Source organism: Rhopilema esculentum, chromosome 14 (assembly GCF_057945365.1).
Source record: "Rhopilema esculentum isolate cy_ngs chromosome 14, ASM5794536v1, whole genome shotgun sequence".
Taxonomy (NCBI): Eukaryota; Metazoa; Cnidaria; class Scyphozoa; order Rhizostomeae; family Rhizostomatidae; genus Rhopilema; species Rhopilema esculentum.
The window spans coordinates 2557508-2578556 of NC_142828.1; the positions used below are offsets into that span (position 1 = coordinate 2557508).

General features: G+C 35.3%; 1 protein-coding gene across 1 annotated transcript; it reads right to left on the minus strand.

Moving 5' to 3' along the window:
- Positions 1 to 18: 18 nt before the first annotated feature.
- On the minus strand, positions 19 to 14809 carry LOC135695962 (negative elongation factor D). Its single transcript, XM_065215196.2, has 15 exons — positions 14677 to 14809; positions 13758 to 13873; positions 11675 to 11784; positions 11056 to 11165; positions 10352 to 10459; positions 9214 to 9363; positions 8563 to 8693; positions 7429 to 7549; positions 6351 to 6417; positions 5864 to 6116; positions 4892 to 5006; positions 4306 to 4401; positions 3283 to 3423; positions 2362 to 2491; positions 19 to 1658 (listed from the first exon to the last, which is right to left on the minus strand). Exons 1-15 carry the CDS (start codon positions 14722 to 14724, stop codon positions 1639 to 1641), a joined length of 1716 nt encoding a protein of 571 aa, XP_065071268.1. The 5' UTR covers positions 14725 to 14809; the 3' UTR covers positions 19 to 1638.
- Between the last annotated feature and the right edge of the window lie 6240 nt (positions 14810 to 21049).

A 21049-nucleotide genomic window follows, 5' to 3' on the forward strand; every position in this document is an offset into this window, starting at 1 on the left:
CAACAATAAACCCACCGATTATCTTTTTATGCATTTCTTCGGCTTTTCTTTAAATCAGTAAGAATAATTACAGGCGATAAAGGGCCATTTCTAACTTATAGATTACAGCACTTGATTATTATAAAGAATATTTACAGTGATCAAAACCGGATGAAAATGAGAGTAATCTGCATAAGAAACGATTTACAGTGCAGTATTATGCAAATACTATACTGGTTGTAAGGCTAAAACTAATATATGTAAAGCCTGTAAACAACCATAGACAATTTCAATGTCAGACATTCTGGCTTTCCTTCTCTATTCAATGCCTTGCTTTTAATGTCCTACGAAGTCATACCAAAGCTTGCTACCCAGCCAGTTTGTCAGTTCCTCTGTGAATGATTGAATAACTCCTGCCGCCAATAACATAGGGTGATTTCACCTACGTAAATCTTTTAATCCGTCTATACACCCATTGAAAACTGTTCTGTTTTGATATACCTTCGACACTGTTATTCTTTGTAATAGATCGCATGGTATTGTTTGTATTCTGCTTATGGGGAAGTATATGTAAACACTCTAAAAAGTGCGCAAAAGTTATGTAAAATCAGAAATGTGCAATGAAAAGAAATAGTTCTTTTCACAATTGTGCGTTCATGTCAATCTTCTTTCTTATCTAAAGAGTGATCCATAACTCACTAGCTCCATGCTTCTTGCTCTTTGCTTCTCTTAGGCTCCACTGTTTTCACGATACCCCTTAAACAAGCCTGCAGAGGATACTTCACAGAGGAGAGAGAAATGCAGTTAGCCTTCTTGCTCTCTCCTCCGTAAACTCTGCGCGGAGGGCACCTCGAGTCTCATTGATCCTTATGAAAAAGTCATATTCAAAAACCCAATTTATTTTTACGCAAGTCTATTATGTACATCTATTTACATAATAACATTTCTTAACATCAACAAAGGAACTTTTGACACTGGCTTAAAAACAAGCAACGTATTGGAGAATGCTGCGTAATGATATTGTTATCTAAAGAAGAGCATTTCCATCAAGTCTTCATCAGCACGTTATTGAAAATGGTTGCCTAATAAAGCCACGAGGCTTCACAGCTAAGACCATTAATTTCGGAAATTGGTGAATTGATCTGATGCTTGTATTACTGGAAATGACCGATTCTTGAAAAGGTTTTGGCTATAGCAGACTGTCTCCAGACTTGTAGATGTAGTTCAGGATTAGAGAACACATTCAGGATCATCGCAGCAGATGGTTGCCAAGAGGAAAATAAACGAATGTGCTTCGAGGATGATGGGGTCTGAGTTTCTAAACCAAACTATTCTTTTAACATGAATTGAAGAAAACCGAGGCACAAAATGATCTGCAAGGCTCCAATCACAACCATCCAATGACAATAGAAGACTTCGATCTGATATCTCTAATGACGTGAACTGCATTCGATGTCTTTTAGAATTGTAGCTCCCGTTAACCCATTCCCTAACACAGTATCAACTATGAATTTGACCAACAACGGTGCATTGAAAGCAAACCTTTTCTTGGGAATACCAAAAAGGTAACATTCTTCTCGCTTGCATTGTGGCGCAGTTTTTCATCATAGGTTATGTAGCTCACAAACCTGAACCCTCTTCCATGCACATTTTCAGCTTTCAACCTTTTGCGCAGTGTACTGTGAGAAAGAAACAAATAGTTCCAATAAGTAAAGGGCACATTTACACGAGAAACGTCAACCCGGGTTGATTTTCAGCCCTAGCATTATTAAATCTTTGTTTGTGGTTAAAGCATTACCCTGGTGTTTCAGCCAATACAAATCCTTCTAGAAAAATTGCTATTACAGCAGACATTCATCATAAAGAAGCCACAGCTACTTAATTTTTTAACCCAATTCATAGTAATACACAAGGAGAGCATTAAAATTTGAATATATCATAACATTAGGACTGCGAGTACAATGTTAGTTTTCGCAGAAGATCAAGACAAGATGCTATCAAAGAGTTTTGTAAAACACTCGCCATAAAGATGCATTAGTTAGAATCTGTTTTGATTTGCGGTCCGTTTAACGGAGTATATTGCAAAAAGCGATTTGTAGAATTACCAGACTACGAGGATACTTAGTTTGTATGTCTTTATTTATCATTTCGCTTAAATCAATCCATGTATTTATTGCGAAATCGGAGTACAAATGTCAGCCGCTGACAGTGATTTGAATAGAAGAAGGCAACTTTGGTCATACAAACAAACTTTCGCAAATAATCCTCTTAAAAAGCATTGCGCCAAGGATGAATTTTAGAATGAATTCTAGCCCATCTATTTGCAAAATTCCTGATAATGGTTTACCGAAATGCTTTAAAAAATATTTTCGCACGACTTACACAGAAACCTCGACACATCGTCTTTTTTGTCTGCAGTTTTCAGAATGCCAGTAATCGATTCGTTCTTCACGATTGGCAGGAAGATATCAATGAACTCTCTCGAATAGGGAGGCGCAATCATTTCAAGAACCTAGAAATTTAGCAATGAACGTTGAAGATAATCTGATTAGCTCGTAGAACAGTAAACATTAAAATATATGCAAGGTTAAACATAACGCTTACATAGAAAATAGCAAATTAACAGACAGAAACACAGGAAAAAGGACCATTTCCTGTTGGTCAGTTTGAGCATGGAACTTAGAGATGTAATTTAGAGCCATCCTGTTTCTCGTACTATAAAGGCAAAAATGAAACAAAAGAATATATAACATACTCAATCTATCATATCGATCGGATAGGTGTTTTACAGAGGTAATTATGAATTGACTTCGAGAGTAGAACCAGACAATTTCAAAAAAGATTTTTACTCGAGTTCAACGATGTACACACAGAGCTTTGCCAGAACTCAGTAAAAAGTTAAAACGGCAACCAATGAATTAATGCCGAAAGGTATTAGACATAAAAATGCCTAGCGGAATATTCTAAATTGCAACTCATCTTTGTGCAAATTCAGCAAAATGTTTTTACGAAAGTTTTAACAAAATGGTCAAAAAAAGTCATAAACAGATTCAAATTGCTGCTGGAGAAGAATTTTCAATTGAGCCTATGACTTGTAAATAAAGTATTCTCTCCAATTAACGGAAACTCTAAAAGGCGGACACTTCCAATTAGCGGACACCTTGCTCTGGCCTCGACGGTGTCCGCTAATTGGAGAGAATACTGTATTGCTAAGTTTTATGCAGCTTTCATACTAGAAAATGTTAAGATAAAAACCAGCTTTTACTTTGTACATGAGGAATATTAAAAAGGATGCGAACATACCTCTATTACAAAATGCCTAATCAACGAGATATCAGTAATTTGGCTATCCATGCAGTTCCTTATGAACTGAACAACGGGGATGACGTAACCACGGCTGAGCATGTGAACAAGACGATCCAAAATTGTCTTTTTAAATTCTAGCTATAAACATAAGACAAAAATGCAATTTTAAACAGAGGTTTTAAAACCTATTAAAGACACTTAAAATAGCAAGAAGTGTTAGTAGCAATTTTAAATTCATAATGACGCAAAAATTCACAACTTGCACAGTTTAAATTATTAAAAACCTTTTCTTAAAGCGGAAGGTGTCTGACAAAACAATAAATATCTTGAGCCATATATGATTGTAATACTTAAAATATGTGGCCAGTGCGTTGAACATTTTAAACTTTTATTTAAAGCTCAAGCTATCGAAAGAGAATTGCCATTGAAGCTTTGCAGCTTTTAATGTTCCAGGATTGAGCTGGGTAAAGGTTAAGATGAGTCCCGTAAATGTGCTTTCAATGTTGTGGAAAGGTCGTTAGGTAGAGCACATATCCCGGAGAACAGCATGGTGTTGTGAGTGGCTAGAAAGATTTGGTAAATGAAAACAGCATTCTACATGCTATACTTAGTTTCTGTCTAAGAAAAAAGTACCATTGCTGCGATGCATAGGGCTGTTTTTGGATCTTTGAGGATCTCCATTTAGATGAGCAAGTAAGAACTGCGACGTTACATCCAACCCCACACATTCGCCAGTTGTTACGCATATCTTGCGGCAACTTTAAACAATTTTAGATGCGATGAAGCATGGCCCTGTAATCCAAGCCAGACTCAGAGAGAGTCTACCAATCAACTGTGTTCAAACTACGAACTACAAAGCATTTTTGAACATACTGAAGGGTTGCTATTTTTGCGGATGTCAAATATGCGTGATCAAATGTACCCGAAAACATCTATTTTACTTTCCTCTCCCGATTAGGTACTTGTTAATTTATTCAAAATGCTTAAAACTTATTTGGGTACAAAACGATGTATAATTACCTCAACTAGAGTTTCCAGCCCTGGATAACTCGCAGAAAATAGTTTAATCAACAATTTCAGAACAAGCGGATGCTGTATAGGATGACAAGTGCTAACCTGGGAAATAAAATCCAATATTAAGAGGGGTCTGTCTTTGTAGTACAGGAAGAAATGTATACCAAGAAAGTGGTAGAATGTATTGTAAAACTGGTCTGTAAACATTGTAAAAGCAACACAAGCAGGCCTGATTTTCATCATATTTCTTATTTAATAAACGATATCTGATAAAATTGAGGACATTAAAGAGTCAAAGGCAAGATATATTCAACATATCTTGATTAATAAAGTAAACATGTAATCATGTGATCTAGTTTCTTTGCTACCTACTATGTACAAAAAATTCAAGAGATAACACTTAGTTTTGTTAAAGTCGAAAGGCAATTTAGATAGGCCACCAGTTGATTTCGTATGTCTTGGCTAAACAAATTGAAAACATCGAATTACAAAGACATATTTTTGTGTCTAAGAAGCGAAATGACAGATGAAAAGCACGAAGAGTCTTTCATTTCAAAGATACTGATAGTGAAACAGATCATCGCGTTCATACCTCATCAAGGAGGACCAAATGAATCGGGGTCGAATCGGTCATAACTTTTAGATAATTATTGCCTGAAAGGCATTCTTCGACCCATCGTAGGATTCCCATGGCAACTACAGGATACCTAAACAATGAGTGTAATAGGAAGATAAATGAAAAAGTAGTTAATGTTTTTATTAATGTTTTTATTTTGTAGATACTTATATTTACAAAAGTAATGTTTTTAAATCTTTGGTTATCAAGGGATCTTAAACAAAAACAATGTCTATTGAAGTAGTTTTAAAAAAGTTGTTACGTAACAAGCAAGAGATATTTTTAAAAGAAAGTTATTCTAGTTTGCTTTCTAAAGAGAGAACTATAAGCCTTAGCACAGCCCTAAGATCAGAAAAAAGGGAGAGGCTGAGAGGAGAGGGATAACACTTAGTTTTGTTTAAGTCAAAAGGCAATTTAGATAGGCGACCAGTTCATGTGACATCCTATCAAGGCCATCCTAGAGTGAAGGTTATTCGATACTGAAAAGCACAATTTCGCTGTTGTAACTGAACCATTTATTTGCACCTTTTACAATTAAGATCATTCTATTTTTTTTGAATGATTAGCAACATGTTGGCACTAACTCAGTTTGTAGTGGCACAGCATATTTCTCCCATTTAAACGTCTCTTTCGTCGATCAGAGTGAGTTAATAATGTACCTTCTGAAACTCTTCTGATTCTGTGCAAAAATGGGGTCAAGCTTTTATTCATAACGCTATGCCCAGACACCTCTTCTTAGCTGATGAATACAAACAGATTAATCATGTTTGACCCCGTTAGCAGTGACTTTTCTATCAATTAACCAAGTAAGAAGTAAATGGATTCATTTCTCAATTTTATTAGCCCCGAAATCACTTCTCGAATGTTACCATTATTTAACTCCCGACAATTGAGCAACTAACAGCCCCTCCCTCGTCACCTCTATTCCCAATCAAGTGGCCATCGTACCTTATACACTGGTACAGCATGCCGACTTCAGACGACAGCTGCAGAGTCCCCCCGATTTCACGGCTGCAAACGGAATGTACTCTGTCAATGGCCTGCACAGTGCCTTTTAGCTCGTCTTTGGAAACTGACAAACGGACGCCGTTTTTCCAGTTCTCGTATACTGCTGCACTATAGCCAAGTATATACGTGTATTTGGACTTGTGTTCAGGGTTTATGTGTGATCCTGGCTTGAAGAGACTGTCAACTAGCAGACCTAGAATGCAATTTATTGAAGTGAGTTTGAATCAGAAACTGATGTCAAAAACAGATAGGTCAAATATATCAACGAAGAAGCCAGCGATTCCAGTGTATCGTTATAAATAACAAGGCTCCTGCTCCTTGTGTTTATTATATTGTGTTCCTGCCGCTTGTGTTTAATCATTAATGTATGTGTTTAATGTATAACAACCAATGATCAAGATTTCTGTACTTAATTATGCGAGCCTACCTAGAAATGTTGGAACTCTTATCAGCTCTACGGAAGGTGCATCTTGACTCGAATAGGCTTTGTAGAGCTGAAACAAAATTTAATATACACTTATTTTTTCATAAGAAACTGGCTATAAGAAACGAGTACTGGACAGGCAGACAAAATTAAAAAACTTCAGTACTCGAAGCAAACAAATTAAGAAACTATTAAATCGTGACAAAACTGAGAGCAACGAAATTTTATAAAATCCAAGAACATGATTGCCCTGTTGGCCTAGAAAATAAGACACAAGGGATAAAAATAAACTTCCCACATCTAAATACAGCATAAAAAAGGTCACGAACATTTCATGACATCATTCATGACATCATGATCAAGTAACACTTAAGTAACAATGAGTATTGAAACTTCCATAACATTAAGAAACTGGAGTACTCAACATCGACCTTTGTTTCTTAGAAAAAATGAGTGTGATGTACAAAAATTGCAACAGAAAAAGGAGTATTAAAAGAAGGTTGATGAAACTTCAACCAAACAAACAAAACCTCAAGATTCTACATTGTGTAAAAAAAAGGAAAACAACATGGCGAGAAGAAGACTTAATTTCTTACTGGAGGTCGCCCTTACTGAGATACAAGGAAACAGTGGGCTTTCACTAATTTGCTTGATTCTCCCTTGTGTCACCAGATATGACATTTCGAGGCATATCCGGTCAAGAGAGGAGCACAGAAAAAAAGGAATACAGTAAAATTAAAAAGTAAAAGTTTAATTAATATGATATGATGTGATGCATAAGTGAGCAGACAAACTGAGCAAATGATGAATAACAAATAGTCTACAATCTTCAAGATATAGGTAATACCTTTATTATGTTTTTCTCTATTTTGCTTAAGCTAACAGTTGTAATCCTCTTTTAAAGTCTAAGCAGGTCAAACAACCATTAACTCCCAGGAAGAACAGGAGAGGCACAACTCTCTCGACAGTTTTTTGCACACTGAAAGGTGTGCTCATCAACCAATAATGAACAATTTGGGGACAACTTACTACTCTATAATTATCATGTGTCTTTTCTCTACTTATATTTCTCAAATCATACCGTTGTAATGTCACCGGGATTTAACTGCTTTCTGGACAGCATCGAGATGAGCGATGCAGCAACTGCAGGATACACAGAGCCACCATTTAAAGACATAGTGATGTTCCAAACGTCACGTCCACTGGAAAGGAACAAGTCTATATCAAGCTGCAATCTAGACGTGAAAAATCGAGCAGTGGCACCCATATTAACAAACAGGTCTTTTAATGCTTAGGCTTGGAAAGCTAGACATCTGATAGCGATTGCAAAGTGTTCCTGTAACAAAGTATTTCCTCGCAGATCTTTCTCTTTGATATGTTAGGCAATCTCATCATGGTGCATAAAGACACCCTAATACGCCTTGACAGGCTTGAGGAATTCCTATTGACAGCTGAAGACATATTGCGAAACAGTTGAAGTTTCGGCAAACCTACTAGCAACTAAATACCATCTGGAGTCTCTATTGTCAAATTCACGAACTCTATCCCACAACTTCCTTCCTCCCCGGTTCTATTAAAGCAATGGACATTTTTGCGAGTACAGACAAACAACGAAAAGACTTTTAAAGACAACACACAGATACTAAAGCGGCTTATCCTATCTACCATAAACTATTAGCCAATCAAGAAGCACCTGGACGGTATCACATCTGTTGATTGGTCAACTTTTGATTGACGGGTGGCTGAAGCCACTTTAGTAACTGTCGATTGCACTTAATGACTCACTAGCAAATGATGGCCTAACGTAGTTTTGATGAAGATTTTTCAATTTTGCATTAATTACAAGTCTTTCTGAAACCTATTTACATGGCAATAGATATTGTCATCATAACACCTCAGTAGTTAAGCTTTTCCATATAGGTTGACTCGAAAGCTTTTTTGGTTATCAACTGACGCCAACTGACTCAAAATTGAACACTGCAGGCCTGCCATTTAAATCTACTTTGAGAAAGAAGGGGGTTGTCAAATTTTTTTTCCAAAAATCGAGAATGCCAAGATGTTCTGAATGCGTATTATGTTGTTAAAGGCTTTTTGCTTTGAGCAAGTTAGATATGTTCTCTACATCACAACTGGTTGCTGAAACAATGAAGAGATTGTAGCACATCGTTTTATTTGTATTAAAATTTTGTCGATAGCAACGTGACTTTGAACAAACCTTTGGACAGCAGCCTCCTGTAACTCTTGGCTCAATCTCTTTAGACACGTTCCATTTTTAGTTGTACGAGACAAATAATTGAGTACATATTGTGTGAACAGATAAGTATGTTTTCCATGACATGCAGCTCTCTAAATGGAAATTTATTAGGCCAAATATCAGAAAATCAGAAATGCATTTTGCTTGATACTGCTGATGTGGGATTTAAAATGATTGATACAGAATAACAACTTTATCAAATTTGAAGGCATATAGCACCAAATTGAAGCTTTAATTTTCTAGCTTTGGCGAAACAAACAGTCAAAAAAAATACAAATAACTCGCTACTGGTTCAAAATATTAGGAAATAAAAATGCTGCTCAGCAGGTGATTTTTAGCAAACGATGCAGTAGAACAACAAGAAGTATATGCAGAAGAGAAAGGGGAGGCGAGAAAGAAGATGAAGATAAAAGAAGAAAAAGAAATTGGAGAAGTAGAAAGGGAAAAAAGGATATTTATACAGTGGAACAACAAAAAGCAAAGGCTGAGAAAAAAGGGAACGAAAAAGAGAAGCAGAAAAAAAATTGAAAAAGTTAAGAAAAAAGAAGAAGAGAATAGAAAAAACAGAAGACATGTAAGTAGAATATCAAAGAATATAAAATTTAAACTTACAGCAATTTCATTGACAGAATTGTCATTATCGCTCCTCCCATTTATGTAATTCATCACCAAAGTTTTCAAAACTCTTGCAAAAACATCGATCTGGTTGCAGGCAGATGACATGCTACCGATTTCTGTTTGATATCCAGCATCAGATATCAGCTACAAAAATCACAACAAGGTCTGATACTCAATTTGAATTTTCTACAATTTAAGGAAACTTAAAGCAAAAGGACAGAACTTAGTTAAAAAAATTATTTTTAAGGGAACCATAAAAAATTCAAAATTACTGCAATGTTGGCAGGAGTCCTTAAACAGATACCCTTTTGATATATAATTATAATTGGTTACTATCTTTGAATGCATGTTTTTAATAAAAATTCTATAGCCATTTACTACACAGTGCAGTTATAACTACCACAGCAAATCTGTTAAAGACATACAGACAAAAAAGAGCACACTCAAGTATGTAGAGCGGGACAACTCTTAGCAGGATTAGTACAAAGTGCTGCAGTTGAGTTACCTTATTTAAAGTGTACTATATCAAATGTTTTGCAATCTTCTATCAGAAGTTTGAATCAAAGACAAACAAAGTGCAAATCATATCATTTGATAATCATCCCTTTTTGATTAAACTTTCTTGATTCTAATTTTTGATAGTCTCGAACATTTTTTCTTTTTATATTGCAATTGATTCCAGTCATTTTCTGGCAAAGAAATTATCCTTGAATCAAGGTTCCCTTGTAACACAGTAAGCACCCAGGTTAATCTTTAGCCATTTGTGACTAGTTCAAGATTGATCAGGATGCCTAATTTTGTAAGGAATGAAAATGCCATGGTACCAAGACTGCATGATAGACTTCAAAGAATGCTTGTGACAAAGTGGATAAATCATAAGAATAAGGAACACCACAATGCACCAAAAAACAACCAATATTACAAGTAAATTATAAATATTATACTGATATTCTGCCGTCGTATGCAGAGCTTCCTCAGAGTAAACCAGTTTATCCCTAATATTGCCTGACAAAACATACAGAATATGCCCCTTTACAAATTAGCAAATAAAGCACCTGCAAGTAAGAATAAAATAACAACCTTGCTTGGTATGTCTGAGAAATTTTGACAAACACCAAGATAAATTGCTTACCTTTATTGAAAAATTTAGTAGAAGGCAGTCAGGATTCTTTTCTGCAAGCTCATAGAATAACTTTCTCCAAGGTGGATGTGCAATCATTCCTTCAATCCAGTCAGGAGTCTAAGCAAGATATTTATTTGATAACAACATTGTAATATCAAACAGACATTGTAATTTTCTTGAAACAAAATAAACAGTAATTAAACATAAATAAAACATAAAGAAATCTAAAGGCACCCTATTTTTGAAAAATACTCAAGAAAATCAAAACCAGGGACCTAGTACCAGGGACCTATTAATAATTGGCAAAAACAATAGCAAGAAGTGAAAGATGATAACCATGGGTTTTGGTTACATATAAAGGCTTGGCAATTCCCCCCTCAGCTCTAGACATCCTATTAATACTAGAACTACAGGTAAATAGCTCTTGAGACATTATCAGAAAGATATTTGAAAACATGGAGAAGGGGATGTTTCTTTCTAAATCAAAACTCTTTATAATTATAAAAGAACAAAACATAAAGCTCTTTGAAAAATTATTGTAACATAAACATATTTAAAACACAAGTGGAGAAGGGGTGTGTTTATCTATATCTATGCTCCAAAATTAGAAAACAAGATAAAAAAGCAAAAATGCACCATAAGAGACATCCACTAAAAAACTATGTGCATGACACTGTCAAGAAATGTATTATGTAACTGTACAATACAATTACCTGACCAGCAGCAGTAAAAATAGAATCTGCCTTTTTTGGGTCAAAATGCTTGAGAATCATATCTTTTAAATGTTGCTCTACAACATCTTGGACTTCACTTACATCACAACCTGAAAATGTGCAACAATCTTGTCTTAGAAGGGGGAATTGACATATGATAAAATTGATATTAAGTGAAGAGCCTTAATAAACATACATAGTTTATACCGTCATTTTGAACATTGTTCCATACTTATTACTACATATTTTGTAAACTCCAAACCAAAAAATTCACATATAAAAATATTTTCGAACCCCTTGAGTAAAGATAATGTTTGGGTTAAATTTAGCTAAAAAGCTCATCATTGCCTTGAGAAACCAATTTTCTTCTTTAGAAAATTGTTTCTCAAAAACAAAAATTTATATGTGCTTTTAAATCGTTTACAAAATTTATATATTCTCATCACCCTCAAACCAACTATTAATAAACACAAATGAAAAAACAAATCGAGCTTAATTCATTTATGAGAAAGTAAAAACAGAACTGCTTCTATTTATTTTTGTGAAAAGGTTTCAGTTGCTACCAAGGAAGGAAAATTCATATTAAACTTGGACATAATCAGTGACTCAATTGACTTGCCTGCAACAATCAGCCAGTCAGCCAAAAGGTTTGCTGCTTGTGCAGTTCCAGTGTAGTTATCTGCCAATAACTGAACAAATTCCTCTGGTAGCCCTGATGACTCAAGAAATCTGAAAGATAAAGCAAAATAAACACATAAAGTTGAGTCCCAATATCTTGAACATGCACAGGAAATGCAAACTTGTTTGACAGAGCAGGACTTCAAGATATCCGGGCTCAGGATTTTTTTTATCAACAAGGGGTTGTATTCAAAAGTATAATATGAACCAAGGAAAACAGCTCATTCATTACCAAAGCTTTCCTTAACATCAAACTGAACTAAAATAAACTATTAATGAAATCTGCTTTAAATTTTGGAGTACTTCTTTTTTCTGGTGTCAGAGTAGCAGTAACAGAAGAAATACCTATTATAAACACACAGGCACCACACAGCCATTGGGCTAGCAGGGGCTATAGCACCCCCCTTTTTGCAATAATAGGCTAGAAAACTTTTTGCAAGGTTTATGCAACTTTAGATAGTTTACTGCTATGTAGTAGCGGTTCTTCTTGACTAGGAACTTTTCTTGTTCATTTTCTAGGTGTTTTATCTGTTTAATGATATGATGTACAGTATTTTCTAACTTGGTTAGCTTAGTGTTTTATTACCCTCGAGCTAATTTTATCTATTTTTACAGTCCTATCTTCTCTGAACTAAATTGTTCATAAAAATTCAGTAGAAATAAGCAAGTATTTTCTAAAAGAGGCGCTTCTGGCATTCTAGAGAACATGGCCTCCAAAAATTTTTAGGAACACCCATTTCAGCCTCTCCACTTTTAGACTGGTGGGCAGTCCCTGTAAACACAACTGAATTCAAAGTGAATTCTTTATCCAAGGGAATCACGTTTGGCAGCCCAAGATTGGAGAGGAATGGAAGGTTGTGATAGAGCCAAACAACACAGAAAAATGAAACTATTGTAGGACATCTACCAAAAGGAAAGACAGGCAGATTAGCAAAGACAATCTTCTTTCTCAGGTCAGATGAATTTAGTTTCTGTGTCGCTATGGTGAATGGCAATTGTGTAAAATTTTGACATTTCAAAGGAGTGCAAGTCTGTTCAAGTTATTCATTGTCAGACAACCTAGGTTCATTTCAATTTTAAAAATTAATTATCATTGCTTTGATAATTTAAAGCTGAAATGTTTTGTCACTTTTTCTTCGAGATAACCAGATTTTCTCTTTCAAGGGTAAAAAACTTCTTTCCAGACAGCGAACAGTTTAACATGAGCGAGTTTGAAATAATGACTTTTATTTCTATACCAAGCCCTATAGGAAAAAGAGAGGAAGAGAGGAAATAAAAATCTGTTTGAGATACAGATAGAGTTTTTTTAGATAACCAAGTTGACGATAATGGGATTCAACTGCATGTTGATGTCAGCTTTCCACAAAGTCAAATTAACACATGCTCAAACCAGAGGTGGCCCCGAATTGCAAGTATTAACTTGACTTATGTGCCTTGTCAGATAGTGGTCACAAGTAGAAATCATTTTTACATAAAACTCATAACTTTGAATGATTTATATTACATGTATCAATTAATTTAAAGTAGATTCTTCAAAAAGTTGTTTATTCATTTTAGGCAGGAACAAATCAAAACAATTACAATAATCCAATACATTTAAAAACCAAATTTTGAAATAAATTAAATGTAAAACTAATATATATTTCACCAGGGCTTTCGTAATGTTCCATAAGGGAATCATCTGAGTAAATAAACAACTGAAGTACGCTGTGAATCAGACTGAAATGTTTGTCACACAAGGTTGTGTGAAAAGAAGGGAAAATGAGACAGAACAAAGGTCAAGGCAGAGGAAAAAGAGGTAGAAAATCATGAAAAACTACAGGAGGGATAGGACAGGTGGAAGAAAAGCGACTTTGCAAATGTACTATATTTGAAAAACGGCACAGGGAAGAATATTAAATTGCTTTCAATATCTTATCCTTAATCACAAGAGCAAGGCTTGGCTCAACAAGTTTTCTTTTCCCACGCAGTCTCTAATCAAATATTATATACTAATACAATTATAAAAAAAGAAAATGATTTACTTTCTAACATATTCATGAACAACTGGTTCCATAATGCAATCTTTTGCACTGAATACATTTTTGCATTCTTGCAACACATTTTGCTGATCTTCATATGTGAAATCTTCATTTGATTGCTGAAATAAATAAAAAAAATCAATAGTAAGAAAAAAATCAACATCTAGCGATACCAACTGACCTAATATATTGTCAGTACTCTTAAGAGTTTTTAAAATAACTGGTTTTTAACCCTTTTAATTAAATTTTAAATTAAAAGCTTTATGTCAGATGTGGAACTTGCTTTTATAATAAAATAAGGAATTTTTAAAACAGGGAGATCTTGAAACCAAAACCAACTAAATTCGACTTTATTGTTACTGCTTATATCTTCTGAAAACTTTGGCCTATTGATCTGATATCTTAGGGTGCTTTATCGTGACAATGAATGATGCTCTATATAACAAGTATATAAATAAATGAGAATATAAGAGAATGAATGGCAATGTTTGTCTTTTATAAACTAGCTGACATCAAACAACTTAACCAGAAATAAACATAAACATAAGCACAGAAAATTATATGTATACCTAAAAATTTGTTGACAAACAAAAATACAACACAAAAAAGAGCAGGCAGGGTCTAGTAAGTGGTTTTTTGCAGACTTCTCCATATCTAAAGAAAAAAAAATTAGTATGAACTAGAAGATAACAGATTTCTTAGTTACCTCAAGTTTGTTGTAAACTGATAGCAGTCAATAAAACCCTAACATTAAAGAAACAATTTAGAACAGCGGACTGTGGCAAGTTTTCCCGCCTAATTTATCCTGCCTTTAAGAATGGCAAAATAATTCTTTACCGCCCTTAATATACAAAAAATAGCAATGAGATATATAAAGACGGCACAGTTTGTTATAATGTGCAAAACAGGTAGAATAACCTACCAAATAATCATCTTCCCAACTGCCTTCAGGAGACGACATTGACGCCATCTTGCAACTTCACCTTTGAAGCCTCGATCACCCAGCTCTACCTCGCTCTGGGGCATGCACTAATAAAAGCAAAATGCACAAGACGGCAGCTTTTCTAGAAGTAAACAATCACACGAGCATTGCTGTTTAGAATATGCTAAGCAATCTGACTAATCTATGAGCAGGCAAGCCCATTTCCACAATCTTTTTATAAGAACAATCTCGTGAGAGCACGAGCCTTAAAACGGGTCAAAAATCACAAAATAAGTTAAGAATTAGCTCTATTGTTTAGAATAATCTGAGGCTTGGCTACTGTCAAATTATTTTGAAAAACTTTTGTGTTTGAAATACACTTTCAATCATTGGAAAGACCTGTCAAGTATTGTTATAAGTAATGTTGTTCCTAAGAACATTGTAACCTATTTTTTTATAAAGAACAACCATTTACAAACTAATAAAAACCCATACCTGCATTTTAAACATCCAATGTTTTTTTCTGATAAAAAATGTGTCATTTTTGGTAAAATATTGTCTTTTTCCAGCTAAAATACTATCAAAATTTCTAAACTAAACAATTTCTGCCTCAAAAATTAGGGGAAATTAGGAACAGCCAACCTGAGCCTCAATTTGCTTAACCTTAATCTTGGCTTGATGACTCAGTAAACCAGAAACAATATCCCTTTCCAATAGACCTCCGTTATTGAGCAAAGCTGCAGTGCTATCTGTCCGCCTAACCCCATCCTTGTTCATACTCAAGACTCAGCCGCCCCCCCCCCCTCCACCATGTCTAATAAAGCTAATGTCTACAAACATAGAAAGAACAAATCTCAAAAAACACCTTTTATGCCACGGCCTGTAACCAAAATACTAGATTTTTGTACTCTGCACTAGTTAGCATTCATTGTGCTTCAAAAATTCAAAGTTTCTCTCTTACTAAAGGTAAGTGTATACTAGTGGGCTTATAGAGCGTGAAACGCCTAGAAAACGTCATGAAATCATCATCATCTTCATATTTTTTTTACTGAATGTCAAATACAAGCTGATGTCCTTATCAACCTCGTGTTTTTCTCTTATTTTCGAGGTAAGCTTCTTCTTTCTGAAACCTTCATTGTAGCTAGGGGTTTCATCCTTTAATGCAATATGTTCTAGCACAAAAAATTGAGATTTCTTCTGAAACTCGTAAAGGTTTAACGATTAGAACGAGATTTTTAGAAGTAAAACGCTATCTGAGTTATCAGATATTGGGTTTGCTTTTGACACTGAGTTGGCAACTTATCTCATTTTGACACCTCCATTTCTTGTTCCTGCGCAGTTGCTTTCGGCTTTGTAACAAAGCTGGCTTTAACATACAACTTTTGCAATGGCAAATAATTTTTTTTGACATTTTCTTGCAATAGTTTGGGTGACAGGGTATCAGCATTCCTGTCACGTAACAGCAAAGAAAAAACGCAGAATTCACTCATAAAGTAAAATTCTCCCCATATCCCTAATTTCCCACGCATTTATGGTTTCATTTCGCATCGAACTCTCGAATTTCGAGCGTCGAATTTCGAACCTTCGAACATATTGTATTTCAACATTTTAATGTTTTCATTAAGTCCGTGTAGTGGAATTAGATATAAAAACGGTCTAAGCCGGATAAAAATAATATAAAGCTGTGATTTGGCACAGATGTTCTATACTAAGTTGGAAATGACCAGAAAAAAGCCCCATCAATTGGACATTGGGAATTCCTTATTTGGGCAAATACCATAATGGCGCACTGATCAGTAGTGGTTCAAAATTTAAATGTTGCTAAAACCACATAGTATGTACAGCTTTTGAAAGATAATTTTATGCTGAATATAGGACAAAGTGGGACGAGTGAATATAGAAAAGCGCGGGAAAAAATGGCTGATCCTCTTGCTGAATATTTTCATTTTATATCGCAAATTCTATCGATGCAAAATCATTAAGTGTGTGAATAAGATAAAGTATGATAATACCCATTCAGCCCGGGCTGACTTAGACCGGGTCCACTCAGCCCGGGCTGACTTAAACCGGGCCCACTCAGCCCGGGCTGACTTCAGTGAAATTTTTTTACTGCAGCAGCAAATTCCGGTCAAATCTAAAGAAATATCTAAATATTCAAAACAAAGTTACTCGCGACCGAACGGTCCAAACAACATGATTTTTTCAATTTAAAGATAATTTTTAAAGTAATTTAAAGATAAAGATTTCAATTCTGACAGTTTTTCAACTTTTTTTCATTGGCCTCCCTTCATCTTAGTAATTTTTGTTACTAAGACGTAAGAAACACTGCCAAATTCAGTGCAAACTCAAAGTGGCTGCACAAAACTACAGCTTGATGCTGGGCCAGTAATATTCCCTTTATGCCCTTCTTTACCAGAAAAAGAGATAACTTCCAAATTACGTATAATCCCAAAAATTGCAAACTTTTCAGAAGTGCGCACATGAAAAAGAGGGTGTTTTGAGAGTACCTACAATCCTTTACAAAATATATAAAGACCAGTGACAAAATCAGAACAAATTTTTGACAGTAATCTACTAGAATTGTATTTGACCCCCTCCCCTTTCAAGCAATGTTGTTGAATTCTTGTTATTGTATACGGTCTTTGCATACATGATTTGCAACTATTTCACCAAATCTCAACAAACAACATTGCCACGAATACGTCTGTCTGGAGCCTAAGTAAAAATTACGAATGGTTTACCAAATAATTTCGATAGGTTTTCTTTTCAGTGTTTACAGACCACCGTCCCAATCACAAGAACACTTTTTCGAAAATCTTGGCAAAGCAGTTGATCATTACAGTGAAAAATATGACAAATTTTTATTACTTGGGGATTTTAATACAGTAGAGACAGGTCAACAGATTCGTACTTTTATGAATAGTTATGACCTCAGAAATCTGGTGAAGGAGCCAACCTGTTTCAAGGCTGACAATCGACAGGTCTCTCTGACTTTCACAAAATGATAGTCACAGTTTTGAAAACGACGTACCAAAAGGCTGGACCTACTGTTATTAACTATAGAGAATATAAGAAATTTTCGGAGCAGACTTTCAAACGAGAACTTAAGGAAGAGTTGGCTAGCATTAAAACAACTGATTTAGACTACAGTTCTTTTCAAAATTGCTTTGAGAAGGTACTTGATAAGCATGCACCGATGAAGAAAAAATACGCAAGGGCCAATGATGGTCCCTTCATGAATCGAGTTCTTCGTAAAGCTACTATGCTGCGCTCTAGGTTGAAAAATAGATATAATAAAAGCCGCACAGCTGAACATTGGGAAGCGTTTCGTCGACAGCGTAATTTGTGTGTCAAATTATTTAGAACGGAAAAAAGAAATTTCTATAAAAATTTGAATACTTCTGATATTACAGACAACAAGAAATTTTGGAAAACTGTAAAACCTGTCCTTTCCGATAAAAGTCGATCGAACTCAAATATTACCCTTATCGATAATAATAGGATGATTTCCAATGATAAGGAAGTTGCAGAAGCCATGAACGATTATTTTATATCGATTACTGACTCATTAGGTCTGACAGGGAACAGGGAGGTTACCATAAGTACAAATGGTTTATCAGATCCTATAGAAAAGGCTATAATGAAATATTCAAAACACCCTAGCATTAGGAAAATTCGCAGTTTTGCTCGAATTAACGGCTACTTTAAATTCCAAGAGGTTACTGTGGAACAGATGCACTCTGAAATTGAGGGGCTTAATCCTAAAAAGGCAACAACCTTTGGAAATATACCCGCGAGAGTGCTGAAAAATAGCTCTGACATTTGTTCCGAATCGTTGCAGCTTATTTTCAATAACTGCATTCAAAATGGTGTCTTTCCCGACCTATTAAAACTAGCAGATGTCACTTCCCTCCACAAATCGGAGGAGAAAACCAATAAGAAAAATTACAGACCGGTTAGTGTATTACCAACTGTTTCAAAGGTTTTTGAGAGACTTATGGATAAACAGATTATTGATTATATGCAATCGTATTTATCGTCACTTTTATGTGGTTTTCGTAAAGGGTACAATGTGCAGCACGCATTAGCTCGAATGCTTGAAAAATGGAAAGCAAGCTTAGACAGGGGAGAAAATGTTGGCGCAATCCTTATGGATCTCTCGAAAGCCTTTGATTGTATTAAACATGACCTCCTTATAGCAAAACTAGATGCTTACGGATTCAGCCATGAAGCACTGTGTCTTGTTAACAGCTACTTGGAAAATAGGCATCAGAGAGTTAAGATTAATGGATCATTCAGTACCTACAAACAATTGCTCCTTGGTGTTCCGCAAGGATCAGTTCTTGGTCCCCTCTTCTTTAACATCTACATAAATGACTTACTTCTCTCCTTAATGGATACGGATATCTGCAATTACGCGGATGATACAACTCTATATGCGTGCGATAAAAATCTCAATAATGTAATTGCAAGGCTAGAGAATGACTCAAGTATAACTATCCAATGGTTCGCTGATAACTTTATGAAGTTGAATACAAACAAATGTCATTTACTTATTCTTGGCAAAAGTTCTAATCAACAGGTTAAAGTTAATGTAGGAGATTCTATCATAGAAAACTCGGAAGAGGAAAAGCTACTAGGTGTTGTGATAGACAAAAAACTCAGTTTTGAGACACATATCAGTAAGTTATGTAAGAAGGCTGGTAGCAAACTCACCGCCCTCGCTCGCATATCTGGATACATGGACGCTAATAAACTTAAAATCTTAATGAGAGCATTTGTAATTAGCCAATTCGAATATTGTCCACTAGTCTGGATGTTCCACAGTAGGCACTTGAATAGTAAGATTAATAGAATACACGAAAGAGCTCTGAGAATTGCATACAAAGACTATGATTCTAGCTTCAACACTCTGCTAGAAAATGATGGCTCGGTAAATATTCATGTAAAACACCTGCGAAATCTTATGATTGAAATGTTTAAAACAAAGGGAAATATCAACCCTCCTTTTATGAGGGAGATTTTCTGCGAGCGTCATGCTGTTTATAATTTGAGAAATAATAATGAATTTATGGTACCAAGAGTAAGAACAACCATTTATGGAACCGAAACTATCAAATATAGAGGGCAGCGTCTTTGGCTCTCTTTACCTCAGCACATAAGGAATGCTCAATCTATTAATGAGTTTAAGAAAGAAATTAAAAGCTGGAATGGCACAGACTGTACATGCAAACTATGTAGGACGTTCGTGCCACAGCTTGGTTTTTTGTAATTCTATCTTTTAAATAGCTCAGGTTTTTATAGTTTTTTAATGGATCATTTTGTATTTAAAATTTTATGTATTTAATCTCGTATGTATTTAGTTGATGTAGTAGTTTTAACAGTTGGCTTGGATTAGCTCATTTCTTTGTAAATAGCTATGTAGCGCCAACTCTAAATAAATTGATTATTATTATTATTATTATTATTATTTTGGGTAAATACGCCAAACAGACTTTGGCATTATTGCGAAGTGGGAAGGAAAAGCAGTCTCACAATTTTTGTGGACGATTGTAGGACCCAAAACCAGGAAAATATTTATGAAAAACGGAAAACCCGGACTTGGAAATTGGAAAATCCTGAGACAAATATATATACTTCAATGTGGTTCACCGTTTTTCGTGTTCTGCATTAAAAGACCTTCGTACCCGCAGTTATTACCAGCAAGAATATTTGTCTGCAAGGCACAGGGTAGATCCTTGCCTTTTTTCTCCAAATGAAGATGTCATCAGTGTTTGCGGAAGAACAGAATTTTAGGGAAATTTGTCGTAGATTGCGGAAATCTGGCAATTTCTCAACGGAACGAGGGAATTCTACACACTTGCCGGACGCAGATTTTCTCAAAATAATGCACGGATTGCAGAAATTTCAAAATGTTTAGCGGGATTCTTAACCTGCTCCTTGTTAGCCTGCGTGCAGACTCGACTTGAGTCTGCACGCAGGCTACTCCTTGTTGGATAGGATTTCATCATCGCATTTTTTGATCTTGTTAATATATAAGTTGTTCACAAATAAACTTATATACATTCAGAGGTGGCGCCAGGAATCTTCCGATAGAGGGGTTAGAGCTTCCAACAGGGGGACTAAATTGACTATAATATGCAGTTTTCGTACGTTATTTTGTCAAATTCGCTCCGACAGTAACCTTAAATTTTCTTCCAATAGGAAGGCTAGAGGCTTCCGATGGAGGGACTGTAGAGCCCTAGCCCTCCCCTGGCGCCACCACTGTATACCTTTTATTGCCCAGTTGCCCCCTATCTGCAATTTTTGACCAGAAAGTACTTATTTCCACATTGTAAGGGCGTGTATGTTGAATAAAAGTTGTTTAGCATGA

What these genes read in the sequence shown, in the direction of transcription:
- LOC135695962 (XM_065215196.2), bottom strand. Translation starts at nt 14,724, where the DNA reads ATGGCGTCAATGTCGTCTCCTGAAGGCAGTTGGGAAGATGATTATTTG. An exon ending in ATGCTGTACCAGTGTATAAG is followed by an intron (nt 5,007 to 5,863) that starts GTACGATGGCCA and finishes CTCATTGTTTAG; the next exon opens with GTATCCTGTAGTTGCCATGG. An exon ending in CGATGTGTCGAGGTTTCTGT is followed by an intron (nt 1,659 to 2,361) that starts GTAAGTCGTGCG and finishes TCTTTCTCACAG; the next exon opens with TACACTGCGCAAAAGGTTGA.